The sequence below is a fragment of the Babylonia areolata genome, chromosome 20, assembly GCF_041734735.1.
Source record: "Babylonia areolata isolate BAREFJ2019XMU chromosome 20, ASM4173473v1, whole genome shotgun sequence".
NCBI lineage: Eukaryota > Metazoa > Mollusca > Gastropoda > Neogastropoda > Buccinidae > Babylonia > Babylonia areolata.
In genome coordinates, this window is record NC_134895.1 from 9,016,128 (window position 1) to 9,039,449 (window position 23,322).

The window sequence follows — 23,322 nt, forward strand, 5'->3', positions numbered from 1 at the left end:
TACTGGTAATGAAATCAGAATGCTTTTTTTCTTTGTTATTAAAAAATAAATATTAAAAAAATTGTTTCCGATTTTCTTCAGGTGCGATTGGGAGAGGTGGTTCTTCCCACCTGAAAAAAGCCTAAGTTTAGACACGTAACTCATCACTGCTGTCCCCAATACAGCAGGCAAAAGGGTTATCTTGTTTTGAATGTCAGACTCAGAGAATCATTTTTCTTGCCATGGATTCTGATTTTGTTTGGTACTCCATGCCAGTGGCTTGAAAACTGTATGTTGTCCAAAAGTCCATGAAACTACCCCCTCCCCCCCCAAAAAAAAGGGTATGGCTGTGGTTATTTGGTTTCATCTACTGTCAAACTTTGGAGACTTCCAACTCATGCTTGCACACAACATAATATGCTTTCATGAACAACCTTGAATGAACACATTTTATTATTTTGATGGAACAATGTGTAATTCAAGCCTGACTTGCCTTGATGACACACACACACACACACACACACATTCTTATTATCATTTCTTTCTCATACACATACAAATGTACTTGCCCTGGAAATTCGGACCAATGAAGAAACAATCCCTTTTCAAACAGAAACATATGCCAACCAACACTGTTGGCCACAAACCTATATAACATGTACACAGCTCCTCACTGACACTGATAGAAAGCTGACAACCGTGGTTCCACCACGTCATAGAAAGGAGGAGTTTGTATTATACTCCATGTTTGGTGTTAAATATACTTACCATGTCAAACTGATGCAAACTAGGCCTATTGGTTTGCTCTGCTTGGCCAAATTTCGCGCGGCTAACAGTGAAAAGATGGGCCCACCCGCTCTCAGCCAATCAAACGCCTCTAAAAAACTAAGAGAATCACAGCTTTCTCTGGCAGCTAAAACATCAGAGAAGTGACAGCTTTCAGTGACAAAGGATGGAGCCATTGTCACAATGATCTAAGAACTTGGCCCAAAGACCGACTCTGCAATGCCCAGCTGTCCAATCTCCTTCAGTGCTTCTCTGAGGGCAGGGGCATTGTTCTCTGATGGATCCGAGTCCTGGAACCAACATAATGGACAACACTGATGAAGGTGATGTGTAGAATCCTGTAATGAACTGACAAAGATTTAGAAGCGCTCTGCCATGTCAAATGTATCAAAGACATCTGTTCTTGATGATGTTCAATAAAATAAAAAATTTTTTTAAAGGGAAATGCCTGTATAAACAATGTGTACACCAATGTTCACAGTGGAGCTTGGTGGCTTATGAAATGAAGTTTGTCTCTGAGGTTTTCCCAGACATATGTCTGAACTTGTATGTATCGTGTAACAGTGGCATGAATCTACATAACACACACACACACACAGGTTAATTGAGAAGACCCTGTCCAGATGGATTTTAAGGCACATTGCCGTATCTGTTGTGTCACTAATCAAATAGAAAGCTGAGTAAACACACTCGCCAAAACCAAAACCCCAACCAGTGCAGTATCCAAAGAGAAACCCCTGCCTGACACAAGATTAGTTTTGTGCATGCAAAGCATCCACTGGGAGACAAAGATAAGGGTACACACAAACTGTAAGAAGTAACACTGTGTGTGTGTGTGTTTCTCTCTCCCCCCAAATAACAGCATCATTGGAGGAACAGCACTAAATACAGCCTAGTCCAACAGCAATTTGATGCATGTTTACAATCTGCCCTGACAAAAAGGATGAACAAGTGTACATGTAGAAACAATTCTCACACTCACACAAACCACAAGAATAGTAAGAAACTAGGGAGGAAAAAAAAAACTCCACAGAATTCTTACCTGCCATAGGTAAATCATTTTGGCACATGGCAGTCCCGTCTCAGAGTCTGGTAGCTCCTCAAAGTCAGCGATGTCCTCGCCTGAGAACCGAAGCTCGGTGGCCAGTTTCTTCCAGTTGTCCCCCAGTTTCTTTGCCAATGTCACCCACTGCTCTTTGCTGATGGCCTGGTTCACCTCCTCCTTGGCTGCAACACCACACCACTTGCACGCTTCATACACGATTTAAATGTTTTTCTTCTTTTTTATAGTTTGAAAAAAAAAACACACAAAAAAAACAAGTTTCATAAATGTTTTGAATTTTTGCTGTCTATAATGACCCCTTCCCCGCTTCAACCTCCCATAATTTCTGTCAGTAAAGCACAGCAGCGAAATGTCCAACTAGAATTTTAATTTTAAAGTAAAATAATGATTAACAGTTGTTGTTTTTTAAAACAAACCTCATCCGGAATGAATCTTTCCAAGCAAAATCATAGTTCTCATGTATGTTGTAAACTATGATTCATTCAAGGGGCACTAGCACTCAAAATAATGTGCCTTTCATCAAGTTTCACAACACGGCAGTTTAAAATTTTTCGTATTCATGAGGTTCCAAAAGTTTTGAGTTGTGTATCAAAGAGCTGTATGACCCCTAACTGGTCTTGGTCTTAACTGTTCTAGCTGATAAGTCCACGAACTATCAACACCAGTGCAAGGTGATCAGGCACAATGATAACATCTTGCCATCAAATGAAGCTTCCTTGCAGAGGTAAACTGTGCAGGAAGACTATCTCAGATTGTTATTTCAAGAGACACCCTCAGGCCATACCATTTTCACTATGGCTATCATCTCACAAACTGGACTTTAAGTCATGCACAAAAAAGGCAAAGCTGGACAAAATCTAACTCTTAGGTCCTGTGTACAGAAAGGACAGGACCAAAAATGAAAAAAAATTGAAATAAAGTCCAGAGGAACACCTACAATACAGGAAAACAAATGCTGGCAAAACAAAAAAAAGTGGAGGTTAGGGGTGGAAGTGGAAGGTGTGGGGAGTCACCAAAAACAAGCAGCTCTTCCTTGAGAAAAAAAAAAACACACCCGACTTTGAGGCAAAGAAAATGTGGGGTGGTGGAATTTTGAAGGAAAGAATCATGACCGGGATGAGGACGGCAGCTTACTGTGCTCCTGTTCCTCCATGGCATCACCATCTTCTGGCGTCTCCTTCATGTCCTCCTCCTCCTCCTCCCCCACCTGGGTCTTCATCTCTTCTGTCCCGTTGGTCTGCACAGTGTGCACACACACACACACACAAGCAGATCAAATCAGAAACTGTCTTCCCAGGCAGGCAAGCACACACATACAAGAACTCTCACGTCTAGTAACACTCAAAGAAAAAAGACGTTAGAGAAACAAAGCATACAAACGCCAATGAAAAAACAAATGCACACTTGCATACATATATCACACATGCACTAAGATGTGCCTGCTGACTCAACATGTAGATTATTGACCCACAAACATGTACTTGTGCACCCATCTCCAACCCACTTAACCACCCTTTCCAAAGTATACACGAGCCTCCACAAAATCATGGCAAAACAACTCCAAAGTCGTCATGACATTACATCCCCATAGGAATTATGCAACACTTACAACATAATAAACAATTCAATGTCAATAAAAGTAATTTCAAGGCTGACAGAGGTGAGTGGCACTACAGATTAAATGCCTTTGAAAAAAAAAAAGTATAACTTAAATTTCGCCTTTTTATCAACAAACTTGTCAACAATTCATCTTTCAGAGACAATGTAGTAATCTTGTATCTAACATTCCACCCAAGCAGAGGAGGAGGAAGCGTCATTACCGGCATTTCCTTGGCCACCTTGGAGATCATGGAATCAAGGTATTCAGGCAGAGGGATGGCCACCTGGTGGTTGTTCACAAAGAAGTGGGGTGACCGGCACGCCAGCAACCGCAGGGCTTTCCACTGGAAGTTCTGGTTCTGGATGTCCCTGCCACAGCAAATCACTGTTGCTTACTCAGTTTCAAGGAGGTGTCAGAGCATGCGTATAGATCCATATATGCTGCACCACACTGCCACATAGATAAAAAACAAACAAAACATCCCAACAACAGAAGCCTGAGCATCACATAAACTCAGCCCCAGCCAACCGCAATGGCGACATTTCAGGGCTGACTACCTGTCAGTTCATGAAAGCAGTCAGAATCCAAAATAATCATAAACCGGTCAAATCAAATCAAATAAAATCCTGTTGCCCATAGCTCAGCTGACCACAAAGAGCCATTTCAAGGCTGAAAACCTATCAGGTCTTGAAACCAGTCAAAGAGAAAGAGAAGCCAAAATAATGTTAGAAAGTCAATTCAGATAACATTAAACAGACCAGTTCTCCTGTCCCGTTCTGTTCACTTAACCCCTAGGCTGCCCATATGACGAGATAACCCATCAGCACAAGCGTCACCAAAATATTCTGACTTTTCCCTGGTTTGTATTGAGTTCGTTGACAAAAATACCAGTAGCTTTAGCTTGGGGAATCATTCTAGATTCTATTCATAGCTAGAAAACCCACTATGTCATGAGGCAGTCCTTTATTTAAAAGTTTTGGTTGGATTAGTGCCGCAGTGTTTGTGCCCACCTCTTCGCTCGCTCAGCAAAATGTCGGACACCGTGCTAAGAGATGTGATCGTGGTGCATGAAATCAACCAAGACTCCTTCGTTAGCTAATGCTCAGAAAGAATTGAAGCGTAAATTCTAAGGAGCAGACAGTGATGAATTTTTACAGGGCGGTTTGACAGAAAATAAAAGGAGCAATAGAGAGACTGGCCAAGATATGACTATCAGTGAGTGATGCCAGGTGTACAGTTATAGCAGATGACAGAAAGTGACCGAATTATTAGGAGGACACACTGTGAGCAACATTCGTGGCACTCAGCGGACAATCAAAGATATTCAGTCACACAGGTACATGATATCAGAGAAAGGGATGTTTAAAAAGCATGGGTCATACACGACCCACACAAGCGTCCATGTGTAGTTAAAACGCCACTTTTAATTACTCATTAACTAATTAATGAATTTTTTTCATTTTTTGGCAAAAGTTGGCCTTTTAGGTGTAGGAAGCATTTCTGAAATTTCGTAGAAAAATATTAAAAATTGGCTGAGATATTTGCGTTTTTGTACCCTTCTGGGTCGTGTACGACCCACGATAGCCAGCGAAGGTTAAGCTACCTCCTCCCCACTATCCTCACCGGCAACCCCTTCTTCCCAAACCATCCCTTTCCCCCCTCCTCACTTGTACTGGTCCTCCACCAAAGCCTCAGGGTCGCTCTGTTCAATGGCATTGGCAAAGAACTCCTCCATGGTAGGGGTGAATTCTCTGCAACACAAAACATTCTCATGGAGGGGCAGAATTCTCTTCAGTGTACATCATGTCCACTGCATGAAACTACTCGATAAAAATGGGAGGAAGAACTCGAGCATTTTACTCTGAATTAAACTAAAATAAAACGAAAGTGACAAACAAACAAAAAACAGTCATAATATTCAACACAAGGCAAACAGAAGGTGTTTGTCACAGTCCCTCACTCATATCTTTTAAAACAAACAAACAAACAAAATTTTAAAGCAGGCTCTGCATAATTAATGCACTCCATTCCATGCTATGTATTCTATGGATCAACATCTATATTCTTCCATGGGCGTTTACTCATGCATGCATGTGCTCTTCACTTCTTGTGTCTGACTGAGGTATTACTGTACAGCATCTTGACTGAGTTTGAGGCGTTTGAAAGTGCTATATAAATGTACTGTACTTTTTTTTATGATTATAATGATACTTAGTCTACCAGCCAGATCTCAGGTGAGGCAAAAGAACACTGTTCCATATAACAACCTCAAACCAGGAATGTAACTACCACTCGGAACAAGATGAACAGACACATGTATTCAACACCCTCCAGCACTTGCATTGTGCTTACATGTCATCTGTAACTACAGTTATTCCTATACTTCCCAAACAAGAATCATGCTGCGTGTAGCCCAGCTGACCACAATGCACCCATTTCAGGGCTGATCACCTGTCAGTTCTCAAAGCAGTCAAGGAATACAATATTATGCAAAAAAGGAAATTTTCTATCTAAAATTAAATAACATACTTACCGTGACCCACTAGTGCAGACTCCGGCAGGGGTCTGACATTCCTGTCCTGTGCAAACTACTAACCGCCTATGCGGAGAAAACCAAAGTAGCTACGGCCGATAACCTCCCGGAAGTAGGTAACTTCCCCTTTAGAAATACCAATTCACTCATGTCTCACTCAATCCAATGTATAACTCAAACCAAGTTAAAAAAAATCCACAAAAAAACAAAGCCCTTCAACAGACTTTGACAAGACAGAAATGAAAGGAACTAAAAACAAAAAACATCCTTATTTCACACTGATATTTGTTTCTGTTCTAACGCATTTTTTCAGTCACTTATTTCAGGCAAGGAAAATCATAAACCCCTACTATGTCAGATTCATTTAGTTCACACAAACTATTTTAAGCTCCAGGGTCAGTCTTGCATGAGGCAATCTTTGCAAAGCTAAGTTTGCTTCGAGTTAATATTGTTCCTAAGCATATTGAGTTTGGAACATTCTTAACTATAAGCTAACTTGGCGTTGCTAAGTTCACTCATGCAACCCACCCCAGGTTAAGATTCTTAATTCTGGCTGAGAGTTCTGCAAAGTCACCTTTTCTCTGAGCGACAGGCCTCCATGTTGTCAGGGTTGAGGTTCCAGAGACGAGTCAGCTCGGCGCTGCCCATCTTGATGATCTTGCCCCCACCCACCTGCAGGTCCTCTCCGATTCGCCGCCGCTTGGGCCTTTCAGACACATGTATGTGTGATTAAATAAAGTGTGTGTGTGTGAGTGTGTGTGTGAATAGAATAAAATAAAACAGAATAAATTTTAACATCATGAAACTAAGGTTTATCAGACACAAGTACATAGATAAATAAATGAATAATTAATTAATTATGTTTCAGATTTGGATGGTTTATTAAAAAAAAAAGCCATGGCCCCTCATGAAAGGGTGGTGTGTAAACATATTTGAAAAAGATTACAATGCATACATTTTGTGACAGAACAATAGAACAGAGTAATATAACAAATTATAATTTGGTACAACTTAGTGACCAAACTTTAAAGGCTTTGTATAAATAAGTTGCAAACTGATTTAGTCTTCTTGATGTGACATCATAAGCAATATCAATTTAAACAAAGAAGACTGACAGTAATATTTCTGGGGTATTAAACTGTACCTACTTACATAATCAATTGTGTGTGTGTGTCTTGGGCCTGCCAGACACACGAGTATGTGTATGAGACACTGTACCTCTTCTTTCCAATGATAGTTTTTAACCCAGACAGTGCATGTATGCATGAGTCAGTGTGTGTGTGCGTGTGTGTGTGAACATGCATGCACACATGTGCAAATGTGTATATGTATATACCAGCATGATTACCTCTTTATCAAGACCTCATTCATATGCTACAGAAGACATGATGCAAACATACAACACAATGACCCTCTCTAAATTTAAAAGATGTATTCAGAAACTGACAATAAACAATTTTTTCTTTCTTTTCACTTACTTCCAGGATGATTTTCAATGATTCTTTTTTTTTTTTTTTTTTTTTTTTTTTTTTAACCCTTTAGCCTGAATGTAAGTCCCACCTGCTCTTGGGTTTAGGGGCATCTTTGGCTTTGGAGCGCTCATAGCTTGGGCAGCCTTCGTTCTTCCAGTTGTTCCAGTTGTCTTCTCGCTGCAGCACATGCTGTGAAAGAATTTACATTAAATTAATGCAATATCTGATAGGCTTTCATTTAAAACTTCAATCATATTAGCACTGATATCCCGCATGTTTTAGGTTCAATCATTTCTTCTAGGTGTATTTTTGTTGTTGTTGTTGTAAGGATAGCAGAACTGGAAAAGGAAATTTTATCAAAGCTTTCCGTGGGTGTGCGGGGCAGGAAGAGGTCAGGAAGGTCATGGGGTGGTTGTGCCCTTCCATTCTTAACCCTGTCCAAAACATGGACAAGTCATAACACACATCATTCAGGCATGCCTAGCACTCTTTCTGTCAGGGGGTCAAGCAGCTATGCCCCCTCTTTTCTAGGAGTTTAATGCATTTGCAACTCAAAACAAGAAGACCTGCACACACATACACACACACTTTTTGTTCTCTCCCTCTATAACAACAATTGTGACAAACTAAACAGGTAGGGAGAGGAAATTCTGGGGTGGGGTTGGGGGGGATGGTGGTGGTTGTCTTTATAACCATTTCACCAGTCATCTACCTTCACGATGTCGGCAAACTTGTCTCCACCTGGGGGAGTCTCGCGTATCAGCTGGTACACTTTGTCCTCTGACGTTTTCACCCACTGTGTCTGTTCCTCGCTCAGCGTCTGTGATGCTCTGTTTGGTGAATGCAGATCACAAGAGAATGTGTACTGGTACATGAGTTTGTCGTCAGAATTACACGTTAAAGTCAATGAAGTCTTAGCTCAAGATATAAGGTATTCATACTGTAAAAACAGTAATCAATATAATACTGATGATGATGATAACTGTGTCGATGATGATGATACTGATAACATTTAGCGCAATATAATTTGCTTTACGGAAGTGGTTAGTATCAAGAGACAGGTGATGAGAAGAAAGCAAGCAAAACATGTTTACACTAGTCAGACCCCTGCCGGCGTCTGCACTAGATGGGTCACAGTTAAGTATGTGTAATTAAACATGTTTACACTATACAGCACCCTTACCCTTTAAAGCCTTTTCACCCTTTATGGCCTAAACCTTTTAACTCACTCTGGACAAATAGTTTTCTCCCTTGCTTTTCCCATACGACCCATTTGTTAGGGTTAGGAAAAAAAATCACAAAAAATACAAAGCATATAGTAACTGAATGAAACTTGCTGTACTTGACCCACTGACCCCTCTCCTCACGTCATGTGTATGCCCACCCCCCTCCCTCTTCAATGCACTCAGAAGCTGAGTCACTGTCAGTACATTCTTGCTGGTAGCTTTCTTCACTGCAGATATTTTATTCAACGTCTTCGTCATCCTTGTCAATGACGAAACTTTCAGTTTAAAGCATTTCAATCACTTCAGCAGCAGTAAAAGCCGCTGTTGTGATCTAGTTTGCTCAAAAAATTTTCACTTGTATCGCCTGCAACGCCATTTTCAACACGTATGCAGATTAGCTTGTCATGTGCAGTGCCGAACTCAATGGCTCGCTAGCGAGTGTGTTGTTACAGAATCTCACGAAGAAACTTTCCATTTGACCCTTGACATGTTCGCAATGCCCGGTGCAGCTGTGATTGTTATGCTACCCCATGAGGAAAACCTAGAAAAAATTTTTAATTGTTGAAACCGCCATAGCGTTCCGTCGTCTGGAACGCTGCCTTACGTCAGGTACGCTATAGCATTCCATCGTCCGGAGTGAGTTAAGGACTTACCATTTACAGCATGCTTACCTTTATGGCCTTAACATCCTTATCTTGAATGACCTCACTCTATAAAGCACCATTACCTTCTATGGCCTTACCCATTAACTCTTTCTGGACGAAGGAATGCTCACGCATTCCTACACAAAACGTATTCGGATTCCGACAAAGGAATGGAATAGCATTCTCCGAAAGTAAAATTCCATCATGTGATGTACACATGATTTTGTGATTAGCCAAGCAGAGTGCGCTATTCTGGGTCACTCCACAATCGAACAGTATGATTGGTCAGCCTGGGATGTGTGGCCCGTCTCGCACACACGCTGACAAAGTCACTGATCGGTCGTCTGCTCGCGTGCCAGCCTGTTAGCAAAGCGGGTTCTTCTCAGAATGTTGTGAAGCGAACAAGGCAGTGACGGCAACGTTTTAGGGTTGCCGAAGTACTTGAAATGCTACAAACTGAAGGGTCGGACATTGAAGAGGTGGATGATGACGAAGAAGAAAGCGAATTTAATGCAGAAAGCGAGCATGGGTATGGTGATTCGGGGTGAAAAATTGGCAGTATTTTCTACATATGGCAAAACTGTAAAAATAAGATGAGAAATTTAATTTATTTTTTTATATATGTAATAGCTCAACACGTAATAAACCAGTTCTGAAAGTTTCATTTTCTTACACAGTATTTTGTATTTTTTGTAATTTTTTTCCAAACCCTTACAAATGGGCCGTCTGTGGGGAAAAGCAAGGGAGAAAACTTGTCGTCCCGAGTGAGTTAAAACCCTTATCCTGCATGGCCTTACCCTTTAAAGCACCCTTATCCTGCATGGCCTTACCCCTTAAAGCACCCTTATCCTGTATGGCCTTACCCTTTAAAGCACCCTTATCTTGTATGGCCTTACCCTTTAAAGCACCCTTATCTTGTATGGCCTTACCCTTTAAAGCACCCTTATCCTGTATGGCCTTACCCCTTAAAGCACCCTTATCCTGTATGGCCTTACCCCTTAAAGCACCCTTATCCTTTGTGGCCTTACTATTTAAAGCACCTTACCCTTTAAAGCGCACTGTGGCAGTGAGGTACTGGAAGAGAATCAGGAACTGGACCAGGACGTAGCGTCGGAAATTGCTGTCCGACAGCTGTAGGTCTAACAGCTGGAACACAACACTCACATCATGGAACATTTATCACTGAAACACAGCAGCCATTTTATGATACATTTATCACTGGAACACAGTGATAATACACAGAAACTGACATTGCTTTTCAAACTGTGCATGTTAAAAGAAGAATGTAGGGTTCTGTCATTGAATGTCGTCTATGTATGTAAAAACAAAAAATAGCATATAGCAACCCCTTCACACATTTGTGGTAACAATCAGAAAAAGTGGAGTCATGTTTACTGACTGCTAAATTCAAGAGAAGAGCTTTGACTGGCACGTGTCCAACTGTTGGCGACATTATAAGCGAGGCATTTGAACCATTAAGGAAAACTACAAATGACTGAAAATGGTGAGTAAATGAACTAAAATCATCAAAATATTTGCCACCACATTTTTTTTTTCTTTTTTGGGGAAAGTGGGGTTTTTTTTTGTTTTTGTTTTTAAAACCCTTCAGTTCATTTCACTATACAAAGATACAGGCCTATACTGACTGGCATCTCTGATACAATGAGTGACCAATGATGAGACAATAAACCAAGGTCCTACACACAGGATGCGCTCAGTGCACGCTAAAGAACCAGCTGCAACAAAAGGTTGTGCCGGGCCAATTTCTGCAGAAGAATTCTCTCTAGTAATAATATACTTGTGTATGTGTGTGCCTTATCAAAGCCAGACTGAATGACACAGAAAATGAATGATGAGCACCAAAAGGCAGCTGAAAGCCAACCCTACCCAGGATGTTGTGCAAATGGCTCTCCTTGTAAAGCGCTTAACTCACTCAGTACGGCCAGTCCTCTCTTCTCCTCTACACAGACCCCTCGGATGTCCAATGGGTGTCTGAATGACCCAACCTTTAGCTTCCGTCATCAGAATTGTGGTATTCTTTGTCAACATTCACCTCTTCAGTATAAGAGCCTCCCGCTTGCAATATTTTGATGATGGTAACTGGGGTGAAACGCTGTTAACGTCGTCTCTTTCGCCGTTCGTATGGAGAGAGTTAAAGAGTTTGGTCTGTGAATGAAAACAGGCACAATACAAGTATCAACAATAATAACAAAAGTTATCAACGAGACAGGAGGTGAGAGGAAATACAGTGCGACGAATCTGTGATACCTTCTCACTGGTGAGGTACTTGGCAAAGAAGTTGGCCGACTGGTCATCTCGGCGGGTCAGTTTCTTCCTCTGGGACAGCAGATCGTCCAGCTTGCAGCTGGAGAAGGCGGTCAGCACCTCGTCCGAGTACTGTAACCCACACACATCAAATGCGTCTGTGTCATCAACACTGACAGAATGGTATGTAGAACTGACCGCTGGCACTGGTGAAAGCACCACACCCACACACACACACACACATACACACACACACACACACACTCATTCAACACACACACACACAGAGACATGCAGACGCATGCTCAGCACACAGACACAACACATACCGGTACTCAACACAAAAACACTGACACACACACACACACACACACTCAACACACACTTAATGCACAGACACACACACTTCACACTCAACACACACACATTCAGGCACAGATGAGGTTCCATCGAAACAATACATCATGGGCCAAATATTTTCTGTTTTTACAATTAAACACAGCATGACAAAGTAAATCAACAGCATTCCTCTAAACGACTTTATCTTCTTATAAATCTGTTTTTTGCAGTTAATAATGTTCTGCAGTGTTTTCATATAATCACACTCACAGCCTCACATGCACAAAAGTGATGAAGAAAACTGTACAAACGTACACATTCAACAATAGCTTTGTGTGCGTGTGTGTGTGTCTGTGTGTGTGTGTGTGTGTGTGTGTCTGTGTGCGTGTGCACATGCATGTATGTGTGCATTTGAGTGTGTGTTCACATGTGTGTGCATGTGTGCAAATGTTTGTGTGTGTTTGTGTATATGTTTGTGCATATTGTATTCCATGTGTGTTTGTGTGCGAAAGTGTGTGTGTGTTTGTGTTTGTGTGTATGTTTTGTGCATGTATGTTTTGTGTGTGCATTAAATATATTGCGCATGATATAGTTGTGCCTCTGTGTGTGTGTGTGTGTGTGCGCATGTGTGTGTCTGTCTGTCTGTGTGTGTGTGTCTATGTGAATGTGGGAGTAATGCTTATGTGTGTTTGCATGTGTTGATAATTCATGTGTGAATGAGCATGCACGCACACCTTTGAGAGAGATAGCATTAGTTAACCCATCACCCAAGGACGGCGCAGAGAACATACCATAACAAAAGCTCTCCAAGAGGCCTTGTCATAGCACTGTACAGGTTTGCGGAAGTAGTCCTGCAGAGACCAGAACTTGCGGTACAGGTTGTAGTCAATCACAATGGATCTGCACATCACAGCGCAAAAAAAAAAATTTTTTTTTTTTTTAAATCCAAAAAATAAAATAAAAACAGATAAAATAACAAAAGTCTAAATTCGCAGCAAGTCACAAGGCACCCAGTACATAACAAACCAACACAACACCAAAGAATGTAGCAGCAACAAAAATAACAGACACACATACAAGCATGTAGAGATAAACACTCACCAACACATACATACATGTATTCCAACAATCAAATGTTTGCACTGTAGAAAGAATCTTCACTACCGCTGTCATACAACGACACAATGTTCTGTTGATTCCATGGCAAGAAAATGCAATGCTATTGTTGAAGTTGCATGGAGCCACTTATCTTTCAAACAAAAAGCTCTGAGTGTTCACACTATCAACTATTCATCTTCATGCCAGTATACACAATTGTACAATGTCAACAAATTCAAGTACCATTACCCCACCCCACACAAGTGCATGTATGCAGGTCTGCTTTCACACAATACATGCACACACTCGTCATCTCTCTCAGCTGCGAGATGTCAACAAAATCAACTTTATGTTTCATGCTTTGCACATGAGTATCCTTGTGTGCAAATGCACACACACAATCACATGCACTCACACACACACATGTCCCAGAGTACTCACGCTGCATCCGTCTCCCCATCTTCCAAATCCATTTTTTCTGTCTTCAGGGCCGACTCAGACTGAAATAACACCATCAAAAACACGTATATCAGAACCACCATTTCAAATCCACACTTCTCATCCAACATTTAAGTGACACAAACTTCCAAGTTTCAATGACACATATCTAACACTGTCAGGAACATCAGCACTTCTAAATCATCCAAACAGATCTGCTGTAATTCTGGATACTGTGAGAAAGACCTACATTTATACAGACTTAATTAATCAGCTGATTAATAATCATTCATTAAACAAAACACAGCTTCTGATATCCTTCCAGAACAATTATTTAAGACCCCCCCCCTCCCCATCTCCAACCAGTCACCCCTCTCAACTCCCCTCCCCAGAGAGCAATGAACTATATCTATACAGGCTTAATCAATCATAAATTAATAATTATTCATTAAACAAAACAAGGCTTCTGACATCCTTCCAGAACAACCCTTTAGAACCCCCCCACCCCCATCTCCAACCAGTCACCTCTCTCTACTCCCCTCCCCACAGAGCAGGTGTCTTATGACACCAATGATGTAAAACTCACTGCCTTGGTGTCTGAGCTGTGTGAGGCGAAGACTGTCACATTTTCCAAGTTGAACTGGCTCATCAGATTCAGTGCTGTCACAAAACCAAAACAGCTGAATGAATACCTGAAAATGAATAACTACAATACACCAGTAAGAGCAATTTTTTTTTAAATCACAGGCATTTTTATCTTTTTTAGTTATCATGGTCTGAACTTGTTAGACTATAAACATGCTCTTATGACACACCACAAGCAGCTTTCCTATAAGAACCTTTTTTTTTTTTATTATTACAAAAAAAATCTTCAAACCAAGTCAGTAAACTACTTTTAGGCTCTGCAGAAGTTTTTACCTTAAAATACATCAATTTGGAATGAGGCAGACTGAACTAATCTATCCACATACCCCAACACACACACACACACACACACACACACAGATACCACACCTGATTTTTCAGAGAGCGGGAAAAGACGGGACAGAAAGAGCTGAATACGTCCACAAAAGACAGTGTTTTGTGACTTGGACAGGCGACGAATCAGATCTGCAACACACAATCACATCTCTCTTAATCCTTTTCGAGAAGTCTGTACATAATTAATGCATTCTATCTTATATGCTGCATTCTAGGGATCCATATATATTTCTTCCATACATGTGTGTTTGTGTGTGTGTGTGCGCATCACCATGTGATTGTGTGTGTTGTGATTTTTGTCTGACCAGTGTAATACTGTAAAGCACATTGTGATGCTTGAAAGTGCTGCATAAATGAACCATTTTTAACATTATTATTTATGGACTCCTTTCACTAGTTTGGGAACAAATGCACCCTGTCTGCTTTCAAATCTTATTGACAACAAGAGAGTCAAGGCCTCCAAGATTCTCATAGGCATGATATACACTTTATCAAACATGAGATATGGAACAGAATAAAAATTTTAAAAGCACTATAAATACTGCATATAAACTTATAATACAAATAATTAGGTAATGTTACAGAGCAAATCTATTTCCAAGAACTTAACCCCTAGGCTGCCTGCATGACGAGATAACTCGTCATGGCAAGCATGTATGCTTCGCTGCCTGCATGACGAGATAACTCGTCATCGAAATATTCTGACTTTTCCCTGCTTTGCATTCAGTTCGTTGACAAAAATGCTGGTAGCTTTAGCTTGGGGAATCTTTCTGGATTCTATTCATAGCTAGAAACACCATCTGCGTCATAAGGCAGTCCTTTATTTGAACGTTTTGGTTGGGTTACTGGCCGCAGTCTTTGCCTGGCTCCTCTCCTCGCTCGCTCAACAAAATGTCGGACTGACTCCGTGCTCAAGACATGCGCTCGTGACGAACTAAATCAACCAAGATTACTTTCTTTAGCTGATGCTCAGAAAGAATTGGAGCATAAATTCGAAGGAGAAGACAGTGGTGAACATTTATAGGACGATTTGATAGAAAATAAAGGGAGCAATCAAGAGAGTGGCCAAGATACAACTATCAGTGAGTGATGCAGGCTGTTCAACTCTAGCAGACGAATTTTTAGCAGGGCACCGTATGAGCTATTTTCTTGGCACTCAGCCAACGCGGTCTGATGAAGTGACGGTGTGAGAGGGGTGAAGAGGAGGGGGGTGGAGACTGAGGGGGCGTGGCCTCACATCCATATTATCACTTGCAGAAGTCACAATGCATCTATTTCTTTTTCAGTTTTTTTATATTGTGGTTGTTCTAGTATGATTTTGTGTGTGCAGATATCCATTTGTCCAGAAAGTGATATTTTTGTGCAAATTACCAGACTAATGTTTGTAATGAACAAGTTGAAAATGTGACAAAAAACAAAACACAGATTTCAAAACAACAGCATGTCACTTAAAATGCATAAAATGGGAAAACATCATGTGTTTTGTATTCTTTATTCATTTCCCTTTCAGAAAATATATACTTTTATGGGTCTTTCTCCAATAACAAAGAGCACAGAATTTTTTGAAAATTTATACCCGTTTTTTGGGAAAAAACCCTGGCAAATAGATTTCACTTAAATTTTATTTTCCTGGCAGCGAAAGGGTTAAGTAAACAGACAAATACTTGTAGACACAAATGACCAACACTGAAGAATTCAACTTTTACTTTCGCGCACACCAACAGTAAACCTTCAAGTTGTCTACATCTTACAATTTAACAAGCATGCAACAGTCATAAAATGCCCAGCTGAAGACCTCTCACCCCTCCTATTTCTTCCCTCCTTATTCTTTCCCCTTTCAATCAATCCCTTTGTTTATTTTCTCCCTGGAGAACACACATGCATATGACATGGAAGAGAGCGCATATATCTCATGCTGAATTTTCTGTAACAGAACCCCTTACCATTGCACATTCTGAGGAGGTAGTTTTTGCCGGCATCAAAAAAGGGTTCCTGTAGGCAGAGAGCGAAACTGTCATGACAACACAATCATTAACTTATTCTTGGTGCTTAAGTGAAAACACAATCATTAACTTATTCTAGGTGTTTAAGTGAAAACACAATCATTAACTTATTCTAGGTGTTTAAGTGAACACACAATCATTTAACTTATTCTAGGTGTTTATAGTGAAAACACAATCATGAACTTATTCTAGGTGTTTCCAGTGTCTGGCAATTTCTTTAACCAGTACATCTAAGAAATACAACATAAAGGTAAGGGTAAGGGGGGTGGGGTGGGGCGGAGGGGAGCGGAGGGGAGGGAGGGGAAGAGGAACTGACTTTTTAAAGCAACTTTATTCAAATTAACAGTGCTGTGTGTGTATGTGTTGGTGTGGGTGTATGTGTGGTGTGGTGTGCTTTTTTGTGTGTGGTGGCGTTTTTTGTTTGTTTTGGTCTTTCTGTGTCTGTGTGTGTGTGTGTGTGTGTGTGTGTGTGTTTATAGGAAATTTTCTATCTAAAATTACGTTTAAATAACATACTTACCGTGACCCAACTAGAGCAGACTCCGGCAGGGGTCTGACATTCCTGTCCTGTGCAAACTATCCGCCCATGCGGAGCAGACGAAACTACGGCCGATAACCTCCCAGTTTAACGTCTATTCACTATAAGTGTTTTTAGACGGTTGTGTGTGTGTGTGTGTGTGTGTGTGTGTGTGTGTGTGTGTGTGTGTGTGTGCATGTGCATGCACACACAAATGCAAGTGTCACTGTGTCAATGAATGTGTATGTATATGGGTGTGTGAGTGTTTCTAAGCACATATGCATTTGTGTGTGTGTGTGTGTGTGTGTGTGTTCGCAGGTGTGCGTGAATGAACGAACTTGTGGGAGCAGGCGTGTAAACAAGACTGAAGTAACTTAGTAAGTTAGGGACCTGTGACACAGGCAAGAAAAGAGAGAGCAGCCAGAGGAAACGAACCGACTTCCAGGTCAGCACGCGATCTTCCACAAAGTCAAACATCAGCTGGCAGTCCTCAAGCACCATCATGTCAAACACGTCCGCCAGCATCAGGAAAGGGGTGGAGGCTGAGCACATTTCTGCACAGAACTCTTTTTTTAAAACATCAATAAAATGAGAAATCCAATAATTCACCACCAATCCAATCCCACAGTTGCCAGTGTTTTCTCCCCCTCCACTAGACCTTGAGTGGTGGTCTGGATGCAAGTCATTCGGATGAGACGATAAACCGAGGTCCCTTGTGCAGCATGCACTTAGCACACTTGAAAGAACCCATGGCAAGAAAAGGGTTGTCCCTGATAAAAATTCTGTAGAAAAATCCACTTTGATAGGAAAACAAACAAAATTGCAGACAGAAAAAGAAAAAAACAGGGTGGCACATTCAGTGTAGCAACACGCTCTCCTTGGGAAGAGCAGCCCAAATCTCACACAGAGAAATCTGTAGTGAGAAAAACTGAGTAAGAGTAATATAATACAATATAATCATAACAAATTCTTAACAATAACATATATCAATACCTCAAATTTCAGTTTCTTTTTTTTTTTTTTTTCATTCTGTTAAAATGGGTGGTGATGTACTCTCCCTAGGGAGAGCAGCCTGAATTTCACACAGAGAAGTCTGTTGTGACAAAAAGAAATACAATACAATAATAAAAATAATGACTCATTAACTGAAGTATCACATGATAACTGTGAGAGAAGGAAAACCATATAAAACAAGGCCTTCAAGACTCACTTGTGACTGAGAGTAAAACACACAAGCTTTTTATGTATTGAGTATAATTTCAAAATGTAATGTTTAAGATGAGAAAGATCAGTTTAAAGCAAATTAAGTCCCATAGCATTAATTACAGAGTAATTTCCCTGCACCAAAACGTTTGTAAAATAAATATAACTTCCATGCTTAGCAAAAGAAGTTCCTGTTTGAACAAAAAATTATAATAATGACTGCTCTTGTTGTTGGGTCAGAATATCAGATCAAAGTGCCAAGTTTAGAGAATACAAAAAATATAAATATAACAGTAAATGCAGTTTGCATATAATTAGGCTTCATTATTTATTTTTTTGTGCCCATCCCAGAGGTGCAATATTGTTTTAAACAAGATGACTGGAAAGAACTGAATTTTTCCTATTTTTATGCCAAATTTGGTGTCAACTGACAAAGTATTTGCAGAGAAAATGTCAATGTTAAAGTTTACCACGGACACACAGACACACGGACACACACACACACACACAGACAACCGAACACCGGGTTAAAACATAGACTCACTTTGTTTACACAAGTGAGTCAAAAAATTAATAAAACATAGACTCACTTTGTTTACACAAGTGAGTCAAAAAATGAATACAATAGCAGGTTCATTGCCTCACTTTAACTTCAGTTGATATGTTTGCATTGTATTGTATCATATTCTATTGTATTGGTGATAAGAAACTCTAGGGAGAGCTGGACAGTACAACTACAAGGTCTTCAGAGAAGAAGCCCCCCCCCCCCCCCCTCCCCCTCCCCCCCCACCTCCGTCAAGTGTTTCGGCTCTTAACTCTTTACACTCTAAGGGGGCTCTTTACACTCTAAGGGGGCTGGGCCGCATCCAGGTCATTACTCATGGATGCCCTTGTATTGCTGCCTTTTTTGTGTATTTTTTAATGTCTTCAGGTGCATGCACTGTTGGTACTGTTGCACACATTCCTCACTTACGTAACAATGTTTAGTGCTTTTTGTTTTTTTGTTGCCCTGTCATCTGCACCGTTTCAGTGGCAACACTCCCATGCCAATCATTCCGAGTTCCCCATACACAGCCACACCTGGGTTTGTCTGTCTAGTCCCAGTGTCAGCAGTCCACAGGGAACCATCGATGTTAGGTCGCCAGGAGGCCACACACCAGATGAGACCCTGCACTGCTGCTGAGTCACTTTGGTGGTGTTCAGTAATGCCTGTTCTGATTTAATGTACTTAGGACACCACCTACTAAGCCCCCTACTGACAACAATAATGGCTCAGTTGCGGAGCCAGACTGAGTGAGTGTCTCCCCCAGAGTGGAAACGCCACCACGTCCCTCCAACGGCAGTCCCCCCTGAATCCGCCAACATTGAAGACTTTGACAAGACTCACCCCAAGCACGGAAGTGAAGGGGTATCGAAACTGAGGTCACCATGAGAGCAGGGAATGTTTAGTGCATTTAACACCTGGCATTTTTGAAATTACACCAGCCAATGATGTGGCAATACACTTAATGACTGCAGTTAGTAAACATTATTTTGATCTGGGATCTAAAGCTGAAGTTCAAAAGATTCATCAGCATTACAAGAAATATTTTTTTTGAAAAATAAATGCAGCCTTCATCTCTCATTTGAACATTCAATGTTGCCGTTGACTGCTCTCTTGTGGTGTGATATCACTCCTCAACTCGCCATTCTTGACTTTGTTTGAACACAGAATGAAAATGTGAATTTTCCCCTGCTTTTTTCATACAGAAATTTATAGTTTACTTAATTCTGTATCTTTTGACACCACATACATGTTCAAGATAATTCCTGTTCTAAAGTTAGAAGCATGCAAATGTATGTTATTTTCATGTGCTGATTTCTCCATTTGTTCTTTTCAGGCACACCAACTTTGAAAAAAATGATAGAATTAAAGAATTATAAGATAGATCAATTCTGTTTTTTGTATGTTAATCTGTGATTTTTAAACTTTCTGAAAGTACATAAATGTCAAAAATGACAAATTCTATCTATAGCCAGGGTTTTGCGTGCTGTGTCACATATCATCAACCTGGGAAAGCAAACAACACAGACAATGACAAACACTGAGAGAGTCAAGTAGTCTATCACTTTCCTTACCTTTGGTCACAGCGCTGACTGCCATCGCTATGAGATTCTTGAATGTTTCACACCCCTGATCAAACACCTGTACAATGAAAAATAAAAATGTGACATCTATATCTTATTCCCTTTTCATTTTTAAAGTTTTAAGGCATAAAACCAACACACACACACACACACACACACACACACACGCACAGAGGATGTATGCTTGAGTTCATTACTGCATGCATGCTGTGTGCAAGCATGCCTGTGTACAAGTGTGCAAGTCTGTGCATTCGTCAGGTGCATAACTATAGTATCAATCTTGGTAGTAAAGAATAATGTAAAGGCTCTCTCTTACAATACATTATTTCAAACATACTCACCCTTACATTACATAAGATAACTTCAAACAATCAATATAACGATCAATCTTTTTACAATAATGTTAAGTAACACATGATGATGACATTGCTGTGAACTTAGCATTACTTACAATGAGGCTTCTCAGGATTTCTCGCATGGCCTGGTCAAGTGCTGCCTTCTTTTCCTGATCACTGTAAACATACAGATGAATTGAGGTATAAATAAAGCAATATGTCAGTTAAAAGTAAACTGCAAAAAAGGAACCAAAACAGTCATATATGAGTATGACCAGTATGAGTGAAGACAGAGTGCAACAGACTATACTGTTTGTGTTAAAAATTTAATCCTAATGCTACTGTTTATAAAAAGAAACTGACACATCATTTTTAAGGATCCTTATTTGATCAACATCTTGATACTACTCTGCAAGCCTTTAGCATTCTTAATTCTACCATTCCATCAACTGATCAAGTGTGTGCCTGCTTTAGATTTTTTTTTTAAAAGATAAGAAAAAAGATTTAAGTAAAAATGCTGTAATCCTAAGACTGATCACAGTTCACACACACCCATACACACAGACTCACATACAGTAACACACACACACACACACACACACACACACACACACTTACAGTTACACACTAACACTGGCTGGTGCTGCACTCATACAAAACACATTCTTTCCATTTTTCATTTGCAATGATCTGTGACAGGAAAAAAATGACATCACAGGGAAAATGAACACACACTTAAGTACGGATGGACTGATACTGACAGGAATCATATCACATGAACTAAATAACTATATGCACCAATACAATGACAAGGAACAAATCATGGTACCCGTGAACTAACAGAGAACATAGATACAATTACAAATGCCTGAAGTGGCACAGAATGACACTCGGTAACAGAGCAAGCAAATGAAATAATAATTAATAAACTGAGACAGCACAGTCATTTAACATGGGAAAGCAAGACCTACTTTCCTCTGTAAGTCTCCACAAAACTGAAGCACTGGGCTGCATCGGCACTGGTTATCGACTTCTTCACAGCTGCCTGCATGGTACAAATACACACTTTTTGGTAAATAAACTTACACATCAGTCAAAACAAGCTAATTTTTACCAAACAAGCGTGCTATACTATAAAACCAGAAGAAGTGTATTTGAACTTTCTGCATATTCAGTCACTTCTCTTCACATCTGAAGCACTTACACTCAAATAGTTCCTTTACCAGGCGTAATATTTTTTAATGATGATCTGATCTGGTAAAACTTCGATTATATAATTAGTAAGAAAATTAATAACATAAACAAAACAATAACAAGAAGAAGGGTTCTTCCTATGCATGCAGCACTAACACTTCTAATTCTTGAACTAGAAGGAAGTCAATCGGTGAATACATGCCCTATGGTTTTCTATTTAATCATATTTACTTTTTTTGGACAGAGACAAGAGAAAGATAGAGGAGGACACTGGCAGACAATTTATTGTCCATTCAGCATAATAGCCCTCTAGACAAGGGGGGATAACATATCCACTGACAATTGTTCTATAGAAATTTTTTAATGTTCCATTGAAAGAGATCGAGGAGATGGTATGGTAGATGTGGCAGCTCCAGTCGCGTTCTATCCAAGGGAGTGGTGTGTGGTGTGGTTTGATGTGTTGAATTTTGATTGAGGCATCACAGTACTGCATTGTGACATATTTGTGTGTGTGTGTGTGTGTGTGTGTGTGTGTGTGTGTGCTTCCTTCTTTTTATTTCCTTAACTGCTTCTGTTATCACAACAATGATCATGAACTCAACATGAACATGTCACCCCACACCCCTCGACATCTTCACCCCCACGCATTATCTCCCATCACATGCACTCACATTGCCACAAACGCGAGAAATGCATCTGTGGATCTTCACGCGCATGTATACGATGACACACAGACTGAGACACAGACATACATACATAATTTATACAATTCATAAAAGACACCGCGGAACATTGGCATGGGAGAATAAAACACATCACACGAACCGGTGAATGAATGATTAGACTGGTGAAGTATAATGAGGTTACACAAGGGTAAACATTTCCTTCATAAGATTCATTAACATCAAATACATCTGCTCTTCTTTATTCGGTAAACATACATCTTCGCTTCAGCAGATTTTGTCTGAGAATATGACTCTTTATTACCTGAAAGTCAATGCAAGCTCTGGAAAACTCAAACTCCGTGGGGGCTGCCATGTTGCGGAACTTTTGCTTTGTGCTATACACACAGAGACTGTGATAAAGTTGAAGCTGTTTTGGAATCACAACTGTGTATTGCTTCAGTTGACAGGAGAATCGCGCGCGCGCGCACACACACACACACACACACACACACTCTCTCTCTCTCTCTCTCTCTCTCTCTCTCTCTCTCTCTCTCTCTCTCTCTCTCTCTCTCTCTCACACACACACACACGCACACATACATACACACTACACATGCCGCGCGCTTTTTATGTCTCCTTCCGTGTCATTGGGTCATCCCACCATCTTTTTTCATCACCCTCAACCCCAACGCGCACGCATACACATACTACATTCCCCCCACCCACCACCCACCACCCACCCCGTCTAATATCACTTAACAACGAAAAGACGTTAAACTAAACTAAACTTGAGAAAGAAAGAAAGAAAGAAAGACACACACACACACACACACACACACACACACACACACACA

At 40.5% G+C, this 23,322-nt stretch overlaps 1 protein-coding gene across 1 annotated transcript; it reads right to left on the reverse strand.

Moving 5' to 3' along the window:
• Positions 1-407: 407 nt before the first annotated feature.
• LOC143294762 (THO complex subunit 1-like) lies at positions 408-22,909 on the reverse strand. The gene is made up of 20 exons (XM_076606233.1): positions 22,791-22,909; positions 21,581-21,654; positions 20,726-20,786; positions 20,266-20,332; positions 17,380-17,498; positions 16,368-16,416; positions 14,458-14,553; positions 14,030-14,103; positions 13,447-13,505; positions 12,699-12,807; positions 11,572-11,700; positions 10,349-10,449; positions 8,146-8,263; positions 7,522-7,622; positions 6,536-6,667; positions 5,096-5,179; positions 3,649-3,796; positions 2,963-3,065; positions 1,808-1,992; positions 408-1,055 (listed from the first exon to the last, which is right to left on the reverse strand). Exons 1-20 carry the CDS (start codon positions 22,839-22,841, stop codon positions 954-956), a joined length of 1,962 nt encoding a protein of 653 aa, XP_076462348.1. The 5' UTR covers positions 22,842-22,909; the 3' UTR covers positions 408-953.
• Positions 22,910-23,322: the final 413 nt, after the last annotated feature.

What these genes read in the sequence shown, in the direction of transcription:
- LOC143294762 (XM_076606233.1), bottom strand. Translation starts at nt 22,841, where the DNA reads ATGGCAGCCCCCACGGAGTTTGAGTTTTCCAGAGCTTGCATTGACTTT. An exon ending in AGGTGGCCAAGGAAATGCCG is followed by an intron (nt 3,066 to 3,648) that starts GTAATGACGCTT and finishes CACACTGTGCAG; the next exon opens with ACCAACGGGACAGAAGAGAT. An exon ending in CATGGAGGAACAGGAGCACA is followed by an intron (nt 1,993 to 2,962) that starts GTAAGCTGCCGT and finishes GTGGTGTTGCAG; the next exon opens with CCAAGGAGGAGGTGAACCAG.